We start from the raw sequence: 19,561 nt of genomic DNA, 5'->3' as shown, positions 1-19,561 counted from the left end.
ATTATCTCATGGCCCCCTTGGAGGTCCCGACCCCCAGGTTGAGAAGCACTGCTTTACAACATTGCCCATAACTGTTTCCTTTTACATGATGCTAAGCTCATGTTTATGTGCAATATATTTTTTTTTTTAAAATCTTGCTTTTTTGAAACATGTAACTGAGACTCCATGACAGTCCTGTGTATTTTCCAGAACATTGCCTTTGTAACACGACGATTATATAAATCATTTTATTTTCTTAACAAAGCATCATACATGTGAACACACTGTTTTCTATCCAGAAGAGCAAAGTAACATTTTCTAATAAAGTCATTTTCTTGCATAACTAGTGTTGTTAAATCATAATATTGTACCCCACTTTCCAGTATTAGTCTGTTCACAGTTGCTGTACAGACACATCCTTCATAGGTTACTGAGGCAGATACAGCTTTCACCACCAGGAAGAAAAAAAAACACAACACAAGCTTGTGTAACATGTTTGAGAAATTAGAAATTTAACCTAACATAAGAATCAAGTAATCATATTGTTCACTCTGTAACATTCCTCTTTGATCACTATAAACCACATCATTCCTGAGTTCAAACCAAGCACAGTCCAAACTTTGTGAAAGGCCACTTCTCACTTTATATGCAAATGAACATGAGGGAAGGGGATGAGGATAAGAGGCAGCTGAAGAGCTTCAATAATCACTCGAAGGCTTTGGAGTAGCAGCTCTCGCAGTTGACTTTCCCACCATGTAGGAACATACTGTCGAGAAGGTCTCCCATTGGCTTACTACACACGGCACACTGAAAAAAGAAAGGGAAGAATGTTATTAGAAAAATGTAATTAAGAGAAAATGCAGTGAAGAGCAGTGTTTTTGTCCTTGAAAGTCTCTCATACTAATTTATCGCTCCATACAAAACTGCAGCTTTGAAACACAATTAAGTGGTTAAACCTTTGATTCATGGACTGGAAATATGCAATAGCAAGATATAATTTGTATTTGAAGACTTATTTAAAAAATGACTGTTAAAGGGGGAAAATTTGGCACTATTCATGTTGGATGTCCAGTCAGTGTTGATGGTAACTGTAGTCAAGTGAACCACTAAATTCCTCAGTGTGGCTTTACTGACCAAGAAAACTGACTTCTACTCCTGCAAAAATCTGTAGTTCTGTAGGAAGAACTACAGGCTATTTCAACTTGTATTTCTAGTCTCCTCCTCCAGGTAGCCAGGGAATGTGTTTTTGTCATCTAACACCATATTTTGGCAAACAAAGTAATAGCTACAGGTTAGGGTGGTGATACACTGCAATATGGGTGTGTGAGTCAAAAGCTTGAGTGCAAAGCATCCTGGTACATGCAGGCACTGCAGGCACAGCTCTGGAGCAGGAGAACTCAGTTTTCTTGGTCAGTATAGCGTGGACTGGGGACTTTGTCATTTACACACTGGACTGGACATCCACATGAAAAGCGCAAAATGTTTCCATGAAGGAACAAAGGTTAGTGATTATAAATATTAAAGGAATAATTTGACATATTGGGAAATACATATGTCAGCTGTTAGATAAGAGGATTGATACCACTCTCGTGTAGATCTGTCTGTCTTAGCATAAAGACAGGAAACAGGGAAACAGCCTTGCTCTGTCCAAACTTAAAAAAAAAACTACTAGTATCAGCTCACTAATTAACATATTATATGTCTTTACTTAAAACATGTGGTTGTATAAGGGGTTATCTGCTGGGCTATTTGTTTGTCAGGAGCAGTTTCTGGAGTCACCAATGGTCAGGGTTGGGTGGTAACAAAATAAATGTAACAGAGTTTCGTAATCAGGATACAAAAAACAGTTACTAAAAATAAAAATTAGCAACACATTGAGTAAAAATGGGGATTATTAGCAGGATTATAATTTTAAAATACATTTTAAAATAAAGAATGATATACTACTACGCACAGTATACACACATTACAGCACAAATCTTTCAAATGCTTTCTCTGTGTAGAAAATTTCACCTTTGTTTTGTTTTAAATCAGAAAAGGGGGACTGACATCACAGTATATTTCTGCCTTTTGACTGAAAATGCTGTTAGACCAAGTGCTAACGTTAACTACACAGAAATCCAGTTAGCTATCGTGTCAATACTTTCAGTAATAATACTGCTGCTGTGACCACCGAGAAATATTTGGGAAATGTAGGTGGTGATGCTGTTGACCGGGATGGTATATAGATAAAATTACAAGCCTCAGTCCAGAATAAGTTTATGTCAGTTTACTGGAAAGTGAAGCGTGAAGTGTGAATAGCAAATTCAAGAAAGTACATTTAAATGAGCATAATTAATCCAAACGAGCATTCACATTTAAAGGGAGGAATAAAGCAGGACCAACAATTAATAAACCAATCAACCAACATAAATCATTTTTGCATTGAGATAATCCAAAAGTAACAAAAGTAATTGAGTTATAGTACTTTAATATTGTGATATTTGGATTAGGTTACTTACTACATATTTAACAGGTAAATAGTATCTGTATCAGAAACCCTCCCAACCCAGTGGTTGCCTGGTAACTAGTTGTGATGTAGGCGGAGTCTTGAACTATGGACAGAGCCACACGAGCTCATTCCTCGTTTCCAGTCTTAATGCTGAGATAAATTAAAACTGGCTCATGGCTGCAATGATATATTTATTATACAGACATGAGAGTGGTACCAATCCTCTCATCTAACTTTCTGCAAAAAAGAATATAAACATATTTACCAAAATGTCAAACAGTTTCTTTCAGGGGAACAAAAGCTCATTTTCTCTGTCAGTCCCTTCAAGGGCATGTGAATGTGTCCAACAATTTATAGTCCAATAAATGCCAAGTTGTGTCTTCAGCAGAACTGTATCTGTGCAGACAGATGGATTACCTTGAAGCAGGCAGGGTGGCAGTTGATATTGAGGTGCTCGATGGAGATCTTGGCATCGTTGCCCACCAGCTCTCCGCAGTATGTACAGGTGGATGACAGCGAGCCGCTGGGGAGACACAGCGAGTTCGAGTTAGTTGGTCACCGACTCAAGCGGCTCTCATGCAGCTGCAGCTCTGTCTAGTAAAATAACCTGTGACCCTTTCTGTCCTGTGCGAGGGAACTTAATAAGTGTAAATAATCCTTTGATGTCCCCGCTTAGCCTCCTAATGAGCAGGCTTGGTGGAATTTCTGCCCTACTGCTTACACATATCCAGTTTCGTCAGAACTGGAGATAACGAGGCAGGGGGAGAAAGGGCTCCGGCTTATAGCTTGTTTAAAACAGGTTTACGGAATTGTGTTGTTACTGGGAGTGAGCGGGGGAGCAGCTGTAAGAGTACCTGACAAATAATCTGACCCATTATAGAAACTGCAGAAAATGTACATGCGTTAGCTGCTAAAACATTTGCAGCTGAAATGTTTGAAGTGTCAATGACAGCCACCTGGTCACAATTCTCTCATATTACAGTTAAATAGCACACTAAAATATGTTTCTGAAAAAATGTTAGGGGAGAAATAGGTGACGCAGTAACAGAAACTTATTTGATCAACACTGTCTAGTTTGACAGTTTGATCTTACTTTTGGGAGGCTCAGTTTCCGAGCAAAGCACAAAATGGTGGCCACTAGGTTACAATCTTTTACGTATAGCAGGTCAAAGTGATATTTTTCGGCATTTTAGGTGAAAAATAGGCAATGAAATAACATAATGTTGATGCGTATTTGTTCAACACTGCCTGCTTGGCAGTTTGATCTGTGTTTTGTGAGCAATGTGTTTTCTGATGTTGCTTTATCTTTTTTATTTTTCCAACTTCCTTGGGTAAATGAAGTGCACATGTTTTTTGAGATGCAGCTGATGTACTCCGACCTCTACTGGCAGTGAATGTCACTTAAGTGTGAGCGCCAAGTCAAGTTGAAGTATACTGTAAGTTGGAGTGAAAGTGCTGTAAGTAGTTGAAATGTCACTCAGGTGTAAGTGATGCATTCAGTTAGAAGTGTCAGCTGAAGTAAAATGCCTGAAAGAAATCAGCGGCAGTTCAAGTAAACTGAAAGATCTCAGTGAAAGTGTCGGCTGAACTGTAAGCAGTGAAAGCAGCTAAAATAAATTGTGTATGAACAGTGAAATTTAGAAGAGCTGAAGAAGTATTTTTTTTAGTTGATCTAACACCTGAAAGGGTTATAAGTGTTAGTCAAAGTGTGCACGCTGAAATGAGTTCGTGTATGGCGTGTAATTAACCCTTCCCAAGTCCTGCCCCTTTTTTTTCTGAGCTCCAATAACTGTTCTGAAATTCTAGCCAATCTGCATCGATTTTGCTGAGTGCGTACAAAGCAAAAAGGAGTGAGACTTAGGAATGCTGAACTGGTGAAAGCAGTTGAATTGCCATGTAAAAAGCTTCAGTCAGGCTTATAGCTTGTTTGAAACAGGTTTAGAGCATTGTGTTATTACCTGGAGCGAGCGGAGGGGCTGCTGTAAAGGTACCTGTTGGAGCTCGATGTCAAATAATCTGACCCACTGTAGAAAAAAAGAGCAGTTAGTAATTCATCCTGAGAGCAGTGGTGCCAGCTTTATTCAGTTGTATGTTTTTTAATGAACATTGTAATTTGGCTGTGTAAATAATGTATTGGTCCTACCCATCGATTGTATCTCTTGCATTATGCAAGGACATCTGTGTTGTATCGACATACTCCTTCACAAACACAAACCCCCTTGAACAGAGATAGGGAAGAGTGAGTTAATATGCAAAGTTAAAATATTAGCTGTCACTTCAATTTAAACGTTTGCAAAAATCACTCACTTTTTGGCCTCAGGTTCAGGTGTTTGCACACGTTGGTCTTCTTCTGTCACAGTCCTGGAATAGGTTTCATAACTGGAGACAGAGTGCAGCAGCGTTAGTCTCATCGTTCACTCACCGACGTTGACAGTACTGTGATGGGTTATACAGAAGGACTCTACATCTGTCAAATGTAACTCAGGAGATAATCATTTTCTGCCACCGCTTGTTAATGGCATGCTGTTTAACGGGCTGTGATTTGACAAAAGGACATCTCTAATACACATCATTAATCTGACATCTGGAGACTGATAATTAGAGGGAGGGAAATGAGGGCAAATTGAAAGACAATGGGAGCGCAGATCTTGTCATTTAACTTCAGCAACAGAGTTAAGATTGGGTCTTTCTGCGTCACGCAGGAGTTGCAGGTAACTTTAGATCCAGACTACAGTATTATGTGGATACAGCTGTGTTCCCACAGGGATTGGCCTAAAGCTCTCGCCGCCTAACTAAGACGGCGGGGTTACAAACACAGACACAAAAGCAGCAGATCTGGAGGGCGGAAGTGTAAAACAAGTCCAGACGAAACGTGTGTTTTACTTTAATTACATCTAATTAAATGGAACATTTAGGCTGGGTTGCACTGACAATAATTAATTTTTTAAATCTAATTAAATCATGGTTGAACATTATGTTGCACCAAACTTTTAAACTAGCTTTAAATTCAGAAAGATACCTCTTTGTAAACCTCAGTTTAGTTTAGTTATACTATAAAGCTCGATTAAATTTAATTCTGTGAGATCCAGTATTCATTTTAAATTTACAGTTGAGAAGGTTTAACTTTTAGCTGCCTTTTTGAGACGGATTGAGAAAAATAATCAAACTCTTTGAAGGTCTCTTCTTTCTTTCTCTCCTTTGTTTTTCTAAAAGGAGGAGAAATTAAAGCTTCTCTACAGAGCCATCATGAGTAGAAGGCTAATTAACTTTTTAGCTAGCCAGCAAACAATGCAACATGTTGTTAATGTTTTAGCCAGATAGGTAACAATGTAATATTTTGTTAACTTTTAGGCTAGCTAGCAAATAATGTCACACTTTGAAGAATACAAAGCAGCCAACAGTTTTCCCCACTCTGTTATACTTACTAGGTTCCAACAGCACTTTTTATTTGTTTATTTTAATTTGGGCAAATTCTATTTAACTCCATTTAATCATCACTAAACTTAGATTTACTAAACAGAGAATAGTTTGTAATTGTGCCGCATGTAATCGGTGAAAGCAGCTGAATTTTCTTATAAAGAGCAAGAGATGAAAGCAGCTGAAGCGTCAGGAGTAAAAGAGCGTGGGCTTATAGCTTGGTTAAAACAGGTTTAGGGAATTGTGTTATTACCTGGTGCGAGTGGAGGGGCTGCTGTAAGAGTACCTGGTGGTGCTTGATGTTGAATAATCTGACCCACTGTGGAAATAAAAGAGCTGTTAGTAAGTTATCATGAGAACAGTGCTGGAAGGTTTACTCAGCAGTATTGTTATTTGATTATGTAAATAATGTATTGGTCCTACCCATCAATTGTATATCTCCATATTCATTAAACTATATTTCATTTCAACTTACGTCAATAAACTTAGATTTACTAAATGGAAAACTGTTTGTAATTGTGGAACAGAGCTCTGCTTAATTTGAACCTGAATTTACTCACTTTAAACCCTGTCAACCTAGTCTTATTCCACTTATAGAATAACTGGTAAATTTAATTTCTGTGCAGTGCCATTGTTTTTTTTAACGTTCATAAAAGACAAAAAGCTCTCCGAGTGTCTTCACAAAATCAGAAAATCAACAGACCAAACTGTAGAAAATAACACTCTGGAGAAAGTATTCTTGCATTATGCTGTCTGACGTTAACAAGATCATAAACTTACCGATCCATAGCCGGCTCTAGCTCACTGCGCGTCTCCCTGGAAAGTAAAGAAAGCTGTGTTAGACTTTTACTGTAGGCTGGAGCAGTCAATAACCTGGATGGTATCCAGTGAACAAGAATTCTGCAGTTTTTATAAGAGTATGAAGCTGATCTCTCTGACTCACGGCTCCAGAGGGGTCGTGGTTTATTGACCAGGTGTGGTCTAGTTTTCTATTGTGCCGCAGTATTGCCTCTTTCTGATCCCGCCTCCCATTGTAAACTTCACCTACATGCCTCTCACGCTCTCAATTCCTTCTAATCCACCCAGTTTTTGATCACAAGATGTGAGTTTTAAGAATTTCAAACCTGATAGTGGTGATGGTTGTGACTGTCTGTGTATCCTCGGGGCTACAAAACAGAAGACATTCCTGCATTATAATAAGTCTGGCAGTACAGGTGAAGAAGTGACAGCATTAAAGTAAAAATAACAAGTCGAGAAGAGGGTTGATTATTCTCAGACTGAGCCGTGAGGAAGTTTCAACTTGTATTTAGCTTGCTTTCAATTAAATGCTTGACAGCCACTGAATTTTAAGGCACTATAATCACATCCTGCTAGAATTGTGAAAAATAAAGTGGTTTAATATGCATTTAATGAGCCCAGCCACAGTGGAGATACCTTTCCTCCTCCTCCTCCTCCTCTTCCTCCTCCTCCTCCTCCTCCTCTCCTGTGGCGGTAGTGATAGTATATACAGTGGGTGATGTCCACCTGTCCCATGGGGAGTCATTCTCTTTGGACCTTGAGCACAAACAAAGACATGACACTGTGGCTTGAGAGGATGACAAATTCACATTCTGTGTATTGTAAAAAAAAAAAAAAAAAGTCTGAAAGGGGATCTGCAATCATGAGGAAAGGTTGTAACACGTACATATCTGACCTATTTTTATCAGCACCAGTGCACAATGTTTTCTGGCTCAATGAGTAGATGCTGCAAAAGCCTAGTTCCCCCGCTGTAGTGAAAGGGAAGGAGGTTATGGGAATAAAAGGAGCAGGAGCTTTAAATAAAAAGATGACTTACTTTCTCTCAAACATGATCAGCGTCTCTTGATCTGCAGCTTGGCCTTCTGGTTCAGCATCTTGGCTGAAAGGGGACACATACATTGAAAGGCTTTTAGTGCGTAATGGACATGGATGGATGCGTGTAGATGAATGAAACACAGTGGAGCGGCCGCATTGTGTGGCAGCGTAAAAGTAAATCGATGCGTGTCATCACCTCTTCTCTGTGTTAGTCTGCTGAGGTGTGCTGGGTTCCCATGAGCGTGCCCATGACCGCCGAGTGCTGAAATTGGAGAGCCTAAGTGCGGAGTGCAGAAGTTATGACAGATCAGGCAGATCAGATAAAGGTAATGTGTACAGTGTGAAAGAGAGTAATTTCTGCAGGTCTTCCTTTCCCCTCCACCTCTCGCACCTAAATTCATAACACAATTATGCACTAGACTCAGTTTAATACCTTGTGGTGTCAGTGTTGATAGGGATGATGTCGTCTGCAAGGGATTCCAGCGCATTACTGCTCATACTGTCAAACAAGCACACACACAAAAAGGGGAAAAAAACATTAAAAAAAAAAACATTAGAATTAATTAATTAACAGCAGCCTTTGGGTTTAAGGCGCTGAATATGAACCATAATGTGTCCAGTTGCCCTCAGCTCTTTCTCCCCTCATTTCCTGCCATCTCTCTCATGTCAAGTCTCTATAAAGTGCACAAATACTTAATGAATAACTACAGGAGCACACAAGGGACATGGCACTGAATATACTACAGAACAGTCTGTGTGTGAGTGCTGTTCAGGTGAGAAAAAGGTGTCCCTCTGGTGCTCTTCGGTTTGGGTTCCTGCCCCATTTTGCTCTGTGTTCCATTAGCAGTTGAGCAAGCTCAGTAAGCACAGGAACATTTTGTTTTTCTTGTACTCAGATACGCAATGTACTGGGCTCACCTATGTTGAGAAGAAAAACAAATTTTGGAGATGGTAACGAAATGATGCTGGAGGACGTGTAAAGTTAGATAACGTTAGCAAAAATGACTGATATATCCTAAATTAGTAGGGCTAATTAGCTAGTGTTTTGCTAACACTGAAAAATGCCTTCATGGCTGAAACATGTATGCATGTTTTTAACTGCTGCTATGACTAAATAGCCACAAGTTATTAAAGGCTTTAAATTGTTACCCTAGAGTGCCTCAGATTTCTGTGAAGAAAATTTGACTTAGTTGAAATTGGAGAAGTTGATTGATCAATCTATAGAAAAATTGTCAACAATTCTGCTGATTAATGATATTTCGGTTATTTATCAAGCAAAAATACCAAACATCTTTTGGTTACAGCTTCTCAAATGCAAGACTCAGACTAAACAAGAAATTTGGCACTTTACTGTTTTATTAAAAAATAATCAAACAAATATATAGAGAGATGGAACAATATACCGAATATCATATTAAAAACTATATAACTGGATGTAACTATATGTAATTTATTATATATATATACTGTATATATCATTATTATTAACGACTGCTACTGACTGCTGCATTGTTTTTGTTTTGTAATTGTACAAACACCATTTAAGCTTTAATTTCCAAACACAATTCAAGCCAACTTTTTGCACATGCTTAGGTCATGTTTACTTTAATTTTATTTTATTCAAGAAGGAACGCAGAAGAACTTAAAGTTGAGAGAAAAAATACATTTTATACAAAAAAAAATTGCTGTGCACATCAGATTTGCTATTAAATAATATTAACATTTAATAAGAAGTCGTGATTTTTCTTTTGTTTTTTAATGTCATAATATTATAATATCATCATATCTATATATATTTTCATTCATTTATATATATATATTTTATCGTAGTATTATTGTACCCTTTTTAGCATCATTTCATCCCAAACTGATATTTAAGATTATTGTTAGGTGATGTTACCACAGAGAAGGTGTTGGATGCAACTTACGTGGTTTCTGGACTTGGATCTTTGTTCTCAGTGGAAGTACTCGACACCCTGAAGAAATAAAACAGTTAAATAAAACCAACATCAGTGTATCGAGGAGATGGAGCCACAGTGCTCAGTATGTCTGCTATGATAGCCTCTGATTATGAATAATAATGATCACAGAGTGAATCAATTGTAGTAGCTAAGATCGTATGTAGTAGCATGATAGTATTGGTGCTACAAACAGAGGTTATGATGTAAGAAAAAAGGGGTATTTGCATTATCATTCCTTTACCTGTTGATGGAAATATCTGAGAGGGGCTGGAGCAGGTCAGAGGAGCTGCAATAGAGAAAAGTGGCTCATAATCAGAAACTGCTGCATTATGCATGCCGAGATACTATCTGGCTGGCTGGAAAACAGTCACAGCTCCAAACCAATATGATTACCTGTTAGGGGATGTGGTCCCTATCGGATATGGATCAAACGGATCAGCCGAGCTGAAAAACAATTTCACACTGATTTCACTCTCAATTGTCAGCATGGCCCATCTTGTGTCGGAGGAATTCTGATCACATTGACTCATAATGGAAAGATTTAATGCAGTTTGAATGGTAAACAGAAACACAGAGGAACCCGGGGCCAAACTCAATCAAAATCAGAAACTGAATGTCTTTGACAAATAGAAGGACCACTCTGCTGCAGAATGGCAAAATCAGTGTGTTTCAGGTTTTCTTCACCTAAAATGAACCTAGATTCCAGTCCATACCAATTATTACAGCTAAGGAGATTGTAGATATTATCAGATCAGATATTTTGCCAACAAGAAAATCTTTCCCTTCCAGTTAATTTATCAACTGCATTAAACTTAATTTGCCTATTTAGCCGGAATGACAATCTATCTTACAAATGAATTTTCATTTTTTAAAGACACAATGCATACGTTTTGCCACTGGGGGTCATTCAAATATTTACAAATGATGTAGTTTGATGATGTAGCAAAGTAGTGTGGGATCATGGGAGTTGGTGTCTCCATTAAAAAAACACAGTCGCCAAAGAAAATCTATTTGATATGAGTCAGGAAGAAATCAAGTTCATGGACAAGGTAAAATTAAAGTTTTATTCACGTTACGTTTATTTACATTCGCTGACTTCCTGATGTATTTGATATATCCCATGTTTTCCCTGAAGGTATAGTAACTACCCGCTAGCAGGACATGTACCGATACCTTATATATATTATGTATTTCTCAGTGTTTGAAGATTGTTGGAAACATTTGGGGTAATGTCAACACACACCCCAAGATATATAAAAAAGATCAAGCATTTTTAGACATTTTAAAGTTAAAATATGTAACATTTAAGCATTGAAATATCTAACAATCACTTGTGTTAAACTCAAGGACTGCATCCAGTCCATCACATAAATTTATGTGTAAAACAACAAAGGATATAATTTGTGCGATACAATTCTTTGATGCTTTATAGAAGGTGTCCTTAAACTACATGTTCCAGAATGCATCCAGATTTCATTATCTGTGCACAGAAGAACGGCGGCAGCCTAGTAAAATATCCAAGAAAAGAAAAGCTGATGCAGAGGAACGGCAATTTATTGAGAGATGAGATGGCGTGCTTCCTACTAGCCCTGCCAAGCTAATTGCTAGTTACTAAAATTTGCGGGAAAAAGTAGTATAGCGTCCATATATCAGAAAGTGAGGAAAGAAGTTGGAATGTGACTGTAGCTGAATAAAACTTTAATATTACTTAGTTATGAACATGATTTCTGTGTGAGTCATGTCAGATTTTCATTGGCTATTGTGGTTATTAAAAAGTGAAGAAAAAAACTCCCACACGACTTTACTACATTATCTAACTACACCTTTTGTTATTGTTTTAATATGAGAGAGAACCCTAGTGGCAGAACTTACATATGGTGTGTTCAATGCAGAAATGTTACATACTATTGCTTTAGGCAGATGAGTTTTTTGTTTTTTTGATGAGTATTTTCTAAACACATTTACATACATATTGCAGACATCTTAAAGCACTTAGATGTAAATAAACTACCTTGATTCAGTGACTGTGGTTGTCACATGTGAGCTCCAGGGATCTGCATTGCTCTCCTCACTGCATGGCGGCAAGAAAAAAAAAAAAGCAAAGGAGGGGTTGTACGGATGAATGGCATGATGGGAAGAGAAAAGAGGGCAAGTAAAGGTTAGTGTGGTGCTTCTCATACACTATTTACAATGCCAGCCCTTTAAAAAAAAGCTTGAAACCCACTGAACAATTTAACGAGCATGAAAACCATCTGAATATAGTGCAGAACAGACTTTTTCTGTGTGTGTGTGTGCTCTCGTACCTTTTGTCAGTAATGATCACAGTTTTGGTGGTTATAGTGACTGTCTCAGTGGGGCTGGCGGGCAGAGAGACACACGGCACAGTTGCAGGCAGAGTTAGTATAAATCATTACAAGGCATATCTGAATAGAATGCATTTCTGAGCAGGAACAGCTCTGCATAGATAGATAATTGTTTAAGAGCAGCCTGTCATCTCCCTCTACCTTTGTGTTTCTTTGGCTGTCTCATCTGTCTGTTTCTCCTCCTCTCGCTGCATGCTGAGGCTGGCGGAGACAAAACAAAGCCGCAATACTAATCAGCACAGAACATTCTCTTCTATTTCCAGTCGCGCTGCAGATAAGACGTGGCTTTCTGTTTCAAAGTATTACTCAGTCGCTTCAGGAATCTGCGACTTTGTTTCTATCTAACATGGAGCAGGGGGGGTTAAAATAGAACGCTGGAAGTAGAGGAGCCCTGATTTATGGATCAAACTTGAGGCGGATGGGATTTATTATGAGTCTTACACCTCGGGGAGCTGGGATGCTTGGCCCCTTCATCTGTGGTGATAAGAATTAATTGTACACAAGGAGGGTAGGAGGGATGGAGGGATGGGGAGCAGAGGCCACCACACGTCTGCCTGCTTCTCACCTGCGTGCCTCTGTGCTGATTGCAATGTCATCATTAGCCAGGAGATCCAGGGTGCCGCTGGTCTTTGCTGGGCTCGACTCACTATAGACATCAAACACAGAAGTCAAATACAGAGCAGAGTTTGTGTATCCAAACTCTGGCGAGGTGAGTCAGGGTAAAACCTCTACTTGCTACTGACAAGGGAGCTATTGATTTTCTCCTGATGAAAGGATAATTCTTCACATAACTCTGCATTTGGGTGGGAAAGAGCTCTTCCTATACCTGTCTAGCCCGCTAAGCAGATCCTGGCTCCAGCGTCCTGGGCTGGGGGGAACGGGCTCTGCTGCTGACGCCTCTGGACTGCGGAGGTGGAAAGGAGGAGAGGAAGAGGAAGTGGAGAAGGTGATGAACAAAGGGGGATTTAGGATTCAGAGGAGATTTCAGAGCAAGAACAGGCCATTTGAGGTAGAGGAGTAAAGAGATTAGAAGTCCAACAGTGCCACCCTGTGGGAGAATTTCTAATTTGAGGATCAGAATGATTAGAGATTTGTACTTTATTTTATCTACTTTATTTTTATTTAGATTAATTTTTTTGTTTTCAGTTCGGTACCACTTTACAATAAGACTACCCTTACAAATTACTTATAAGTGGTTTATAATTGGGTTATTAATTACACTGGACACACTTTGTAAATCATCAATAAACAGTTTAAGAAAGTAGTGCTGGTAAATTCTACGGCAGAAAGAGAGCAGTTCCTAATTTTCCTAATTTTAAACAGACTAGAAATCATTTATGAGGTTAAATCTTATTGTAAAGTGGCACCTTCAGCTCAGTTTAGTTTAATTTAGTTTCCTGGGTGAGTTTGATCATTTCACTTTAGTATTTATTGTTTAAAATGGTTAGTTTTAGTTTAGTTTTCATTGAATTCACTATTAGTTTAAGTTTCTTTTTATTATAATAAAATTTGTCAGGGGGAAAAAGTTGATAAGGTATTATGATACAAACGTAACACTTTGGCTACATTCACACTGCACCCCCACCCACCTGCCACATCAGAATTCACTCAACTTTTATGCCTGAAGTGAAAAGTAGTTAAAAGTTAAAAGCAGCCCTTCGACATCCTGCAATTTGGGATGAAATTTGTCTCTGTGAAGCCATTCACATCACAATCCCACCACTCCTGGCTGTGTTTCCACATCCGCTCACACCATCATACAGAAGTAGCAGCCATTGCTCCACAAAGCTGCAATTAAAAATTTGGCTCTCTTTCTCCTCAACCTTGACTCTGTTGTCATATGATCATGAATTTGTTGGCTTCTACTGCACATCAACTCATAAATGAAACCAGACTTCAGCTCGACAGCGTGCTGCATGTTAAGTCATTATTATTGCTGTTTTATGCATGAAGGCCATTTCAGAACTGTGACCAACTGACAAGGAATCTGATTTTGAGAAATAATGGGAACATTCAGATCTGAGCAGTAAATCAGAATTGAACACTTGGGCTTGCAGTGTAAATGTAGCCATAGTGAAGACAACAGACACACAATCATGTTGAGACATCCCAGTCCTCCCTATGCTTGTTGTGTTGACATACTTGACCAAACTGACAAACGAATTATTTCCTGTGTAATTTCTGTTTAAGTTTAGCTACTAATGTACAGTATTGTTTCAGTTTGTTTTCAAATTTTTTTAAAGTCTAGTTTTTATTTTTTTTATTTCAGTTAAACCTACTACAAGGAGTTTTTAAGTGGTTATGAAACAGTCTCGATTTAATACTGATGCCTCTATATGACCTACAGAAGCAAACGAGGCCATCTGCAAGAAGACTATATATATATATATATATATAGTTATTCTTTACACCTGCCAACAGGTCAGATTCTTTGTGAAGTCTGATGAAATGAGCCTGTGTTGATATTTTCCCAGAGAAGGTTGCAGTGATTAGTGCATTAGCCAAAAGAAGCAGGAGCAGATTTTTATGTTGATTGATAATTTTTCTAATGACATTGTATTATATAGTTGTTACAGTGGAAACACTGCCACTTTTGTCTACAGGTGCCTCCAAATGTTCTTTGTAGTAATTTTGACACTTTTAGCTTTAGTTGTGGTTCACAGTTATAACCTTGTTGAGGACTGCTTAATTGCATAAATGCTAAGAATGTATTTTTAACAAACCCATCACTGAGAGCCAGGAGATCGTCTGTCATTGGTACACAGTTGCTGAGCTCCGGCACTGGCTCCTGTTCAACACTGCAGACAGTAAGAGAAAAAAAAATAATAATACATCGGTGCACCTGCTTTGGCACATATGCACTCATCTCTATATTACATTTTTAAGTACCACATTTAATCAAGTCTAATCTGGGACACCCTCTTGTGTGAGGAAGTTTTAGGCACCTGAAATTGAGATGTGGGTTATTTTGTGATTACTTTGAAGTGAACACTGTGGCAGTTAGCCATTATCTGTTCTCCTGCCAACCCTGCTATGACATGAATGAGGAAGTTGTTGGTTTCATACCCATTCTCTGTGGTGCGACTGTCCGCTGAGCCTCCCTCTTCCTCTGCCAGCACTGGCTCATCATCCTTAAAGCTGGGGGAGGAAATAAACTCTTATTATCAGATGGCGTGGTGCTAAGGCTGGAGGCACTAACATGATTTTTTTTTCTTTTTTCATATTGGTTTCTGCTGCTTTCAGCTTTGTCTTTTTCCCCAGTACCTGGTTGAACTCGTGCCGAAAGAAATGAGGGTGTCGGACAAGGCGGTGAGCGTGTCAACACTGGAGCTGTGAAAATAGATGGAGAACAAACACATGGCATTCCAGCACAGGTTTCAATCATGCATATGAAAAGAACAAGAGCAAACACACTGCAGAAATACACAAAGAAAACCACCTGAAAGCACATTTAAAGCTTTGATTTTCATTTATATATACTGATGTTAACACTATGCAGTGGTGGAAGAATTCAGTAAAAGTAGCGAGACCTGAGTATATAATTATTCCATTACAAGTCAAAGTCCTGTTATCAGAGTTTTACATCAGTATTGTGAGCAAAATGTACTTTAATTGTCAAAAGCACTCAACACCTCTGTGAATATTATATTTCTATATATTGAATTAGTGAATCTTTATCACTGATGCATCAGTGTGTAAGCAGCATTTTATTGTTGTACAATTAATCAAAGTAGAGCAAATTTCATCTGCTTATTAAATGTTTGGTAGTTTGAGCTATAACAATGCACAAGAGTATATAAATCAAGATGAAATGAAAAATGCCTTTTTAACCATTTTAGATCACATCCCAACAGGAATGAGACCTCAAATCCAGAAATGAGTTAGCATATTAGCACTTCTGATGCTCACATCATAAAGTCAGTAGGTTTTTTTAATGTGTTTTTAGTTATTTGCCAGAAAAAGGCCTGTGTTGAACACAAGCATAAGTACGTACTTGAAATACCATATAATCTGGATTGTAAATTGATATTTGCATGTAATATCTGAATACTGGTTAGTAGAAATCTTACCTTGGTTTTGGAGATGGTTCTGGGTCTTGCTCTAGTTCTGGTTCTGGTTCTGGTTCAGTCTTCACTGTGATCTCTGTTACGGCGGACACTGGGACAGGTGACACAAGGGCAGGAGACAGTGGGGTAAGAGGCACTGGGAGAGGTGATTCTGGGACAGTTGAAGCTGGGGCAGGAGATGCTGGGGTCGGTATCACTGGTGCGAGTTCAACCAGAGGTTTTTCATCCTGCGCAGAAACGTCTGAATCCTCGGCTTCTGGCTTCGTACAGACTGCTTGAACAAACTCAGGGAGGAGCACAGGGAGGGGAGTGTCCACCTTGGTGCAGCCTGGTGTCATTTGGTCAAATGGGTCTTTTTCTATAACAGACACTGGAGGGGGGTCTTCTTTCACTGGCTTCTCTTTCTCCACCACCTTTGGTGCCACCGGCTCATTAACGGGGACATCAGCAGCTGCTTTAACGCTGCTGTCGGCTCTGTGAAACACAACGATAATGAATGAAATGGAAGGAACAGGAGTCACTTGTTGCTCTGGAAATAGAAAACATGGCATAGGGCTCACATTTTGCGTGGTCTGGGCTGAGGGACGGAGGCAACAGATGTGACGGGGGCGATAGGGGAGGGGGGTGGAGAGCTGGCAGGTGCTTGAGTCGAAGCACTCTCATCATCATCAGTAATCTCCACCCTGCATATTTGTAGCCAAGCAGGCAGAAAGAATAAAGTTTGATCACCAACTTGGAGGTTTTTCTTTTCTTTTAGAGATATTAGATGGAGCATTTACCTTTTAGCCACAAATGATACACTGGTGTTGTCCGGTGAGGGTTCCTGTGGTTCCTGAGACCTGAGATTTTACAAAACACAGCTCTCATGAATACCTGCTCACCATTTATAGTGATTTTCTCAATGTGTCGTAAGTTTTTCCTCACTTCTTTTATGGTTTAAGAATTCCAGGTTGTGTGTTCAGATTAGTGTTGGGAGAGACTTAAGACATACATACTCAAATTTCTTAGCAGCAGAGAGCACATAAGACCGCTGCCTGGCTGCAGATTTCCTCAGAATACTGCTGGCTGCCTCCGTCCTGCGAAAAAAAGGAATCATTATGATGCTAATGTAATCTCTTTTCTGACCATGTGAGTTCATGGTGTTTCTTTGCATGAGGACAGTCTTCTTACCGTTTCTCCTGCTCCTCCTTGCTAAGCAGACCCTCCTGGTTCTCTGAAGTGGACTTCACAGTGTGGGGCGCTCTGAAGAAACACAGGAGGAAATACATACGCCGCATGAAAATACATTCTTGCTCAGCTGCCAGCAGCAGTTAGCTGAATCTGATTTGCATGCGCTCACATTTTCTTGTAGCTCTCTGAAGGTTTTTTGGCGAACTGTGTTGTTCCACTAGAAGAAGAAGAAAAAAACAGATTACACATTACTGTGGGAACCAGAGAAGAAAGTGAATCTATTATCACTCTTTTAACACACTTATTCAGGAGAAGCTCTTACCTGTAACCATTAGGCGTTGAGGATGAAGCAGGCTTGTCTAGTTTAGTCCAAACACCCCTGAAAGGAAAACAACAATATGAAAACATACCTTTTCCCTTCAGTGTAGCTCAATAGTTGCTATTTTTAGTACTCAGACATCCCTTCTTTCAAATATTTATAAAATATTGCAAAAGCTCACCACTGTAGAAAATAAAGTAAAAGAGAAATAGGAAAAAATAATAAGAAATTTTAGTAGCAGCAGATCATTGGAAAGATTCCATAAGTGGAAATATCACAATTAAAATACTGGTTGGAAAGTAAGCATATAATATTTCCTTACACCCTACAAATAAGGGAAATATATTAAAAATCTAAAACTTTTGCAATGGACTTGAAAGAAACAACTGACCCTTCCTAAGACCCGTCCACTTTGGAATTTTCTCCTTTCCTGTTTCCTGTACTGAGACACTTTGTGCAAGCCTTGTCTATATTGAGACACATAGACAAGCCTAGCAAAAGAACGGAAACGTCACTGTGCATTTCAGTGGGCCGTATAACCAGGAAGTAAACGGAGAAGCTAGAAAACTTTTCTGGCTTATATGCTAGGTAAGCAACTCTCACTGGACTGAATGGGCGCCATCTTTGCGTACATTATCTAGTTCATTATAATATATCTATGGCTAATAAACATCAATCATTAGATAGGTAGTTACATCTGATAACTAATGTTACCAAAACTCTAGCTAACTAGCTAGCTACATATCAATCGTTAGCTAGCTAATTAGCGAGGAAAGAGAAAGTTCACTGAGGTTCTGCCAGTTACCCAGGTTGCTCAGCTGTTACTGGCGCACAGACCAAAAAGGGGCAGGACTTAGTAAGAGTTAGTGTCTGGAAAGATGAACTTTCAATCACTGCAATAGAGTATTTTTTAATGATATCCCTATTTCTGCTTTTGATTTAGTTTCAAATAGGATATCTCAGTGTGCAATGTGATCGTACCTGATTAGGTATCCAGGCGTTGCAGCTCTAAATTCAAAACAGAGACTTGTTATCAGCACCATCATGTTTTCATAGCATTCGATAGATAACTCTGTGGCATTAGAAACCAGTGTTTACCTTTCACTGTCAGACTTGGTGGGTGGTGGAGTGGGTTTTGTTGGGGAGGACACCGGACTGGTCTCAATAGGGGCTCCATTCAAACGGCCAGCCCTTACTTCTGCTAGCCTGTAGGTATGCACAGCTACTTAGTGTTTTTTTCCTATTCAAGTGAGTGAGTGAGTGCTGCATAATACAGGCAGGGGTCTATCTACACATGTGGTTTACCATGGTTTCTCCTCCTTGGTTTCAGCCTCAGGTTCATTGCGGCGCTGCAGCCAGCTGTTGTCTCCTTTTAGCTTGGTCCGCACTTGGGTGGTACGGAAAACAGTTGCTTTGTCCACCTCTGAGACACAAACACGGGCATGTCACATGCTGGTACACCATCTGAGATATTATACACACTGTAGGCTGCATCACAATGACATCTTAATCAGCATCTTGATGGCATGCATCATATTCAGTCCCCTTTGGCTCAACACGCACCACATGATCAACCACTTGTGTTTTACATTCAATCAGGGCCATGACAGAAGATCAGAATTTACAGAGTCATCAGCCTGGCACAGAGACACGCCTTCTGATTTTATTCGAGGAAACACATCATCTCACATTTAGTTCACATCAGTCACCGTGCTCACCTTTAGACATGCTTGCTCTAGAGGTTTCTCTCTCTTCTTTCTTCTGCTTCCTTTATAGACCACCTGAAAAATATATTGGAACCACATTGAGACGCAGATCATGTTGAAAGAAAAATCGTGCAATTTGCTGCAATTTATTATAACCACACTTGCCAACCCTCCAAATTTCAGAAGTGTTTTTCATTGCCCTCTCCTGGTCCTCTCACAATTCTCCCATATTTCTCCTTCTTTATGACAATTTTC

At 39.2% G+C, this 19,561-nt stretch overlaps 1 protein-coding gene across 3 annotated transcripts; it reads right to left on the bottom strand.

Moving 5' to 3' along the window:
- Window positions 1-213: 213 nt before the first annotated feature.
- Window positions 214-19,451, bottom strand: znf185 (zinc finger protein 185 with LIM domain). 3 transcript variants are annotated; one of them, XM_084719405.1, is made up of 34 exons: window positions 19,319-19,451; window positions 18,906-19,023; window positions 18,699-18,806; window positions 18,582-18,608; window positions 17,604-17,660; window positions 17,451-17,498; window positions 17,282-17,353; window positions 17,107-17,187; window positions 16,891-16,950; window positions 16,672-16,794; window positions 16,115-16,585; window positions 15,309-15,374; window positions 15,111-15,182; window positions 14,768-14,842; window positions 12,871-12,948; window positions 12,610-12,690; window positions 12,186-12,245; window positions 11,985-12,038; window positions 11,693-11,752; window positions 10,075-10,125; window positions 9,923-9,967; window positions 9,649-9,696; window positions 8,154-8,219; window positions 7,917-7,997; window positions 7,722-7,784; window positions 7,322-7,441; window positions 7,012-7,053; window positions 6,668-6,703; window positions 6,174-6,206; window positions 4,778-4,849; window positions 4,614-4,688; window positions 4,429-4,494; window positions 2,888-2,993; window positions 214-786 (listed from the first exon to the last, which is right to left on the bottom strand). In XM_084719405.1, exons 1-34 carry the CDS (start codon window positions 19,326-19,328, stop codon window positions 685-687), a joined length of 2,727 nt encoding a protein of 908 aa, XP_084575531.1. In that variant the 5' UTR covers window positions 19,329-19,451; the 3' UTR covers window positions 214-684. The 3 variants fall into 3 exon arrangements, with proteins under 3 accessions (XP_084575531.1, XP_084575530.1, XP_084575532.1); XM_084719404.1 differs by having other exon boundaries at window positions 6,141-6,206; window positions 19,319-19,450; XM_084719406.1 differs by lacking the exon at window positions 16,672-16,794 and having other exon boundaries at window positions 6,141-6,206; window positions 19,319-19,450.
- Between the last annotated feature and the right edge of the window lie 110 nt (window positions 19,452-19,561).

Source organism: Lutjanus erythropterus, chromosome 5 (genome assembly GCF_056507025.1).
Source record: "Lutjanus erythropterus isolate fLutEry1 chromosome 5, fLutEry1.hap2, whole genome shotgun sequence".
In the NCBI taxonomy this organism is placed as follows: Eukaryota; Metazoa; Chordata; class Actinopteri; order Lutjaniformes; family Lutjanidae; genus Lutjanus; species Lutjanus erythropterus.
Note: the sequence above shows the minus strand (reverse complement) of the source record. Positions and strands in the feature narration are given on the sequence as shown.

Bases quoted from the DNA above. Each gene is read 5' to 3' on its own strand.
- znf185 (XM_084719404.1), bottom strand. The intron at 16,795-16,890 runs GTAAATGCTCCA...ACAAATATGCAG, and splicing joins GTATCATTTGTGGCTAAAAG to GGTGGAGATTACTGATGATG. The intron at 12,949-14,767 runs GTTTGTTAAAAA...CCACCTCCGCAG, and splicing joins CTCCTGGCTCTCAGTGATGG to TCCAGAGGCGTCAGCAGCAG.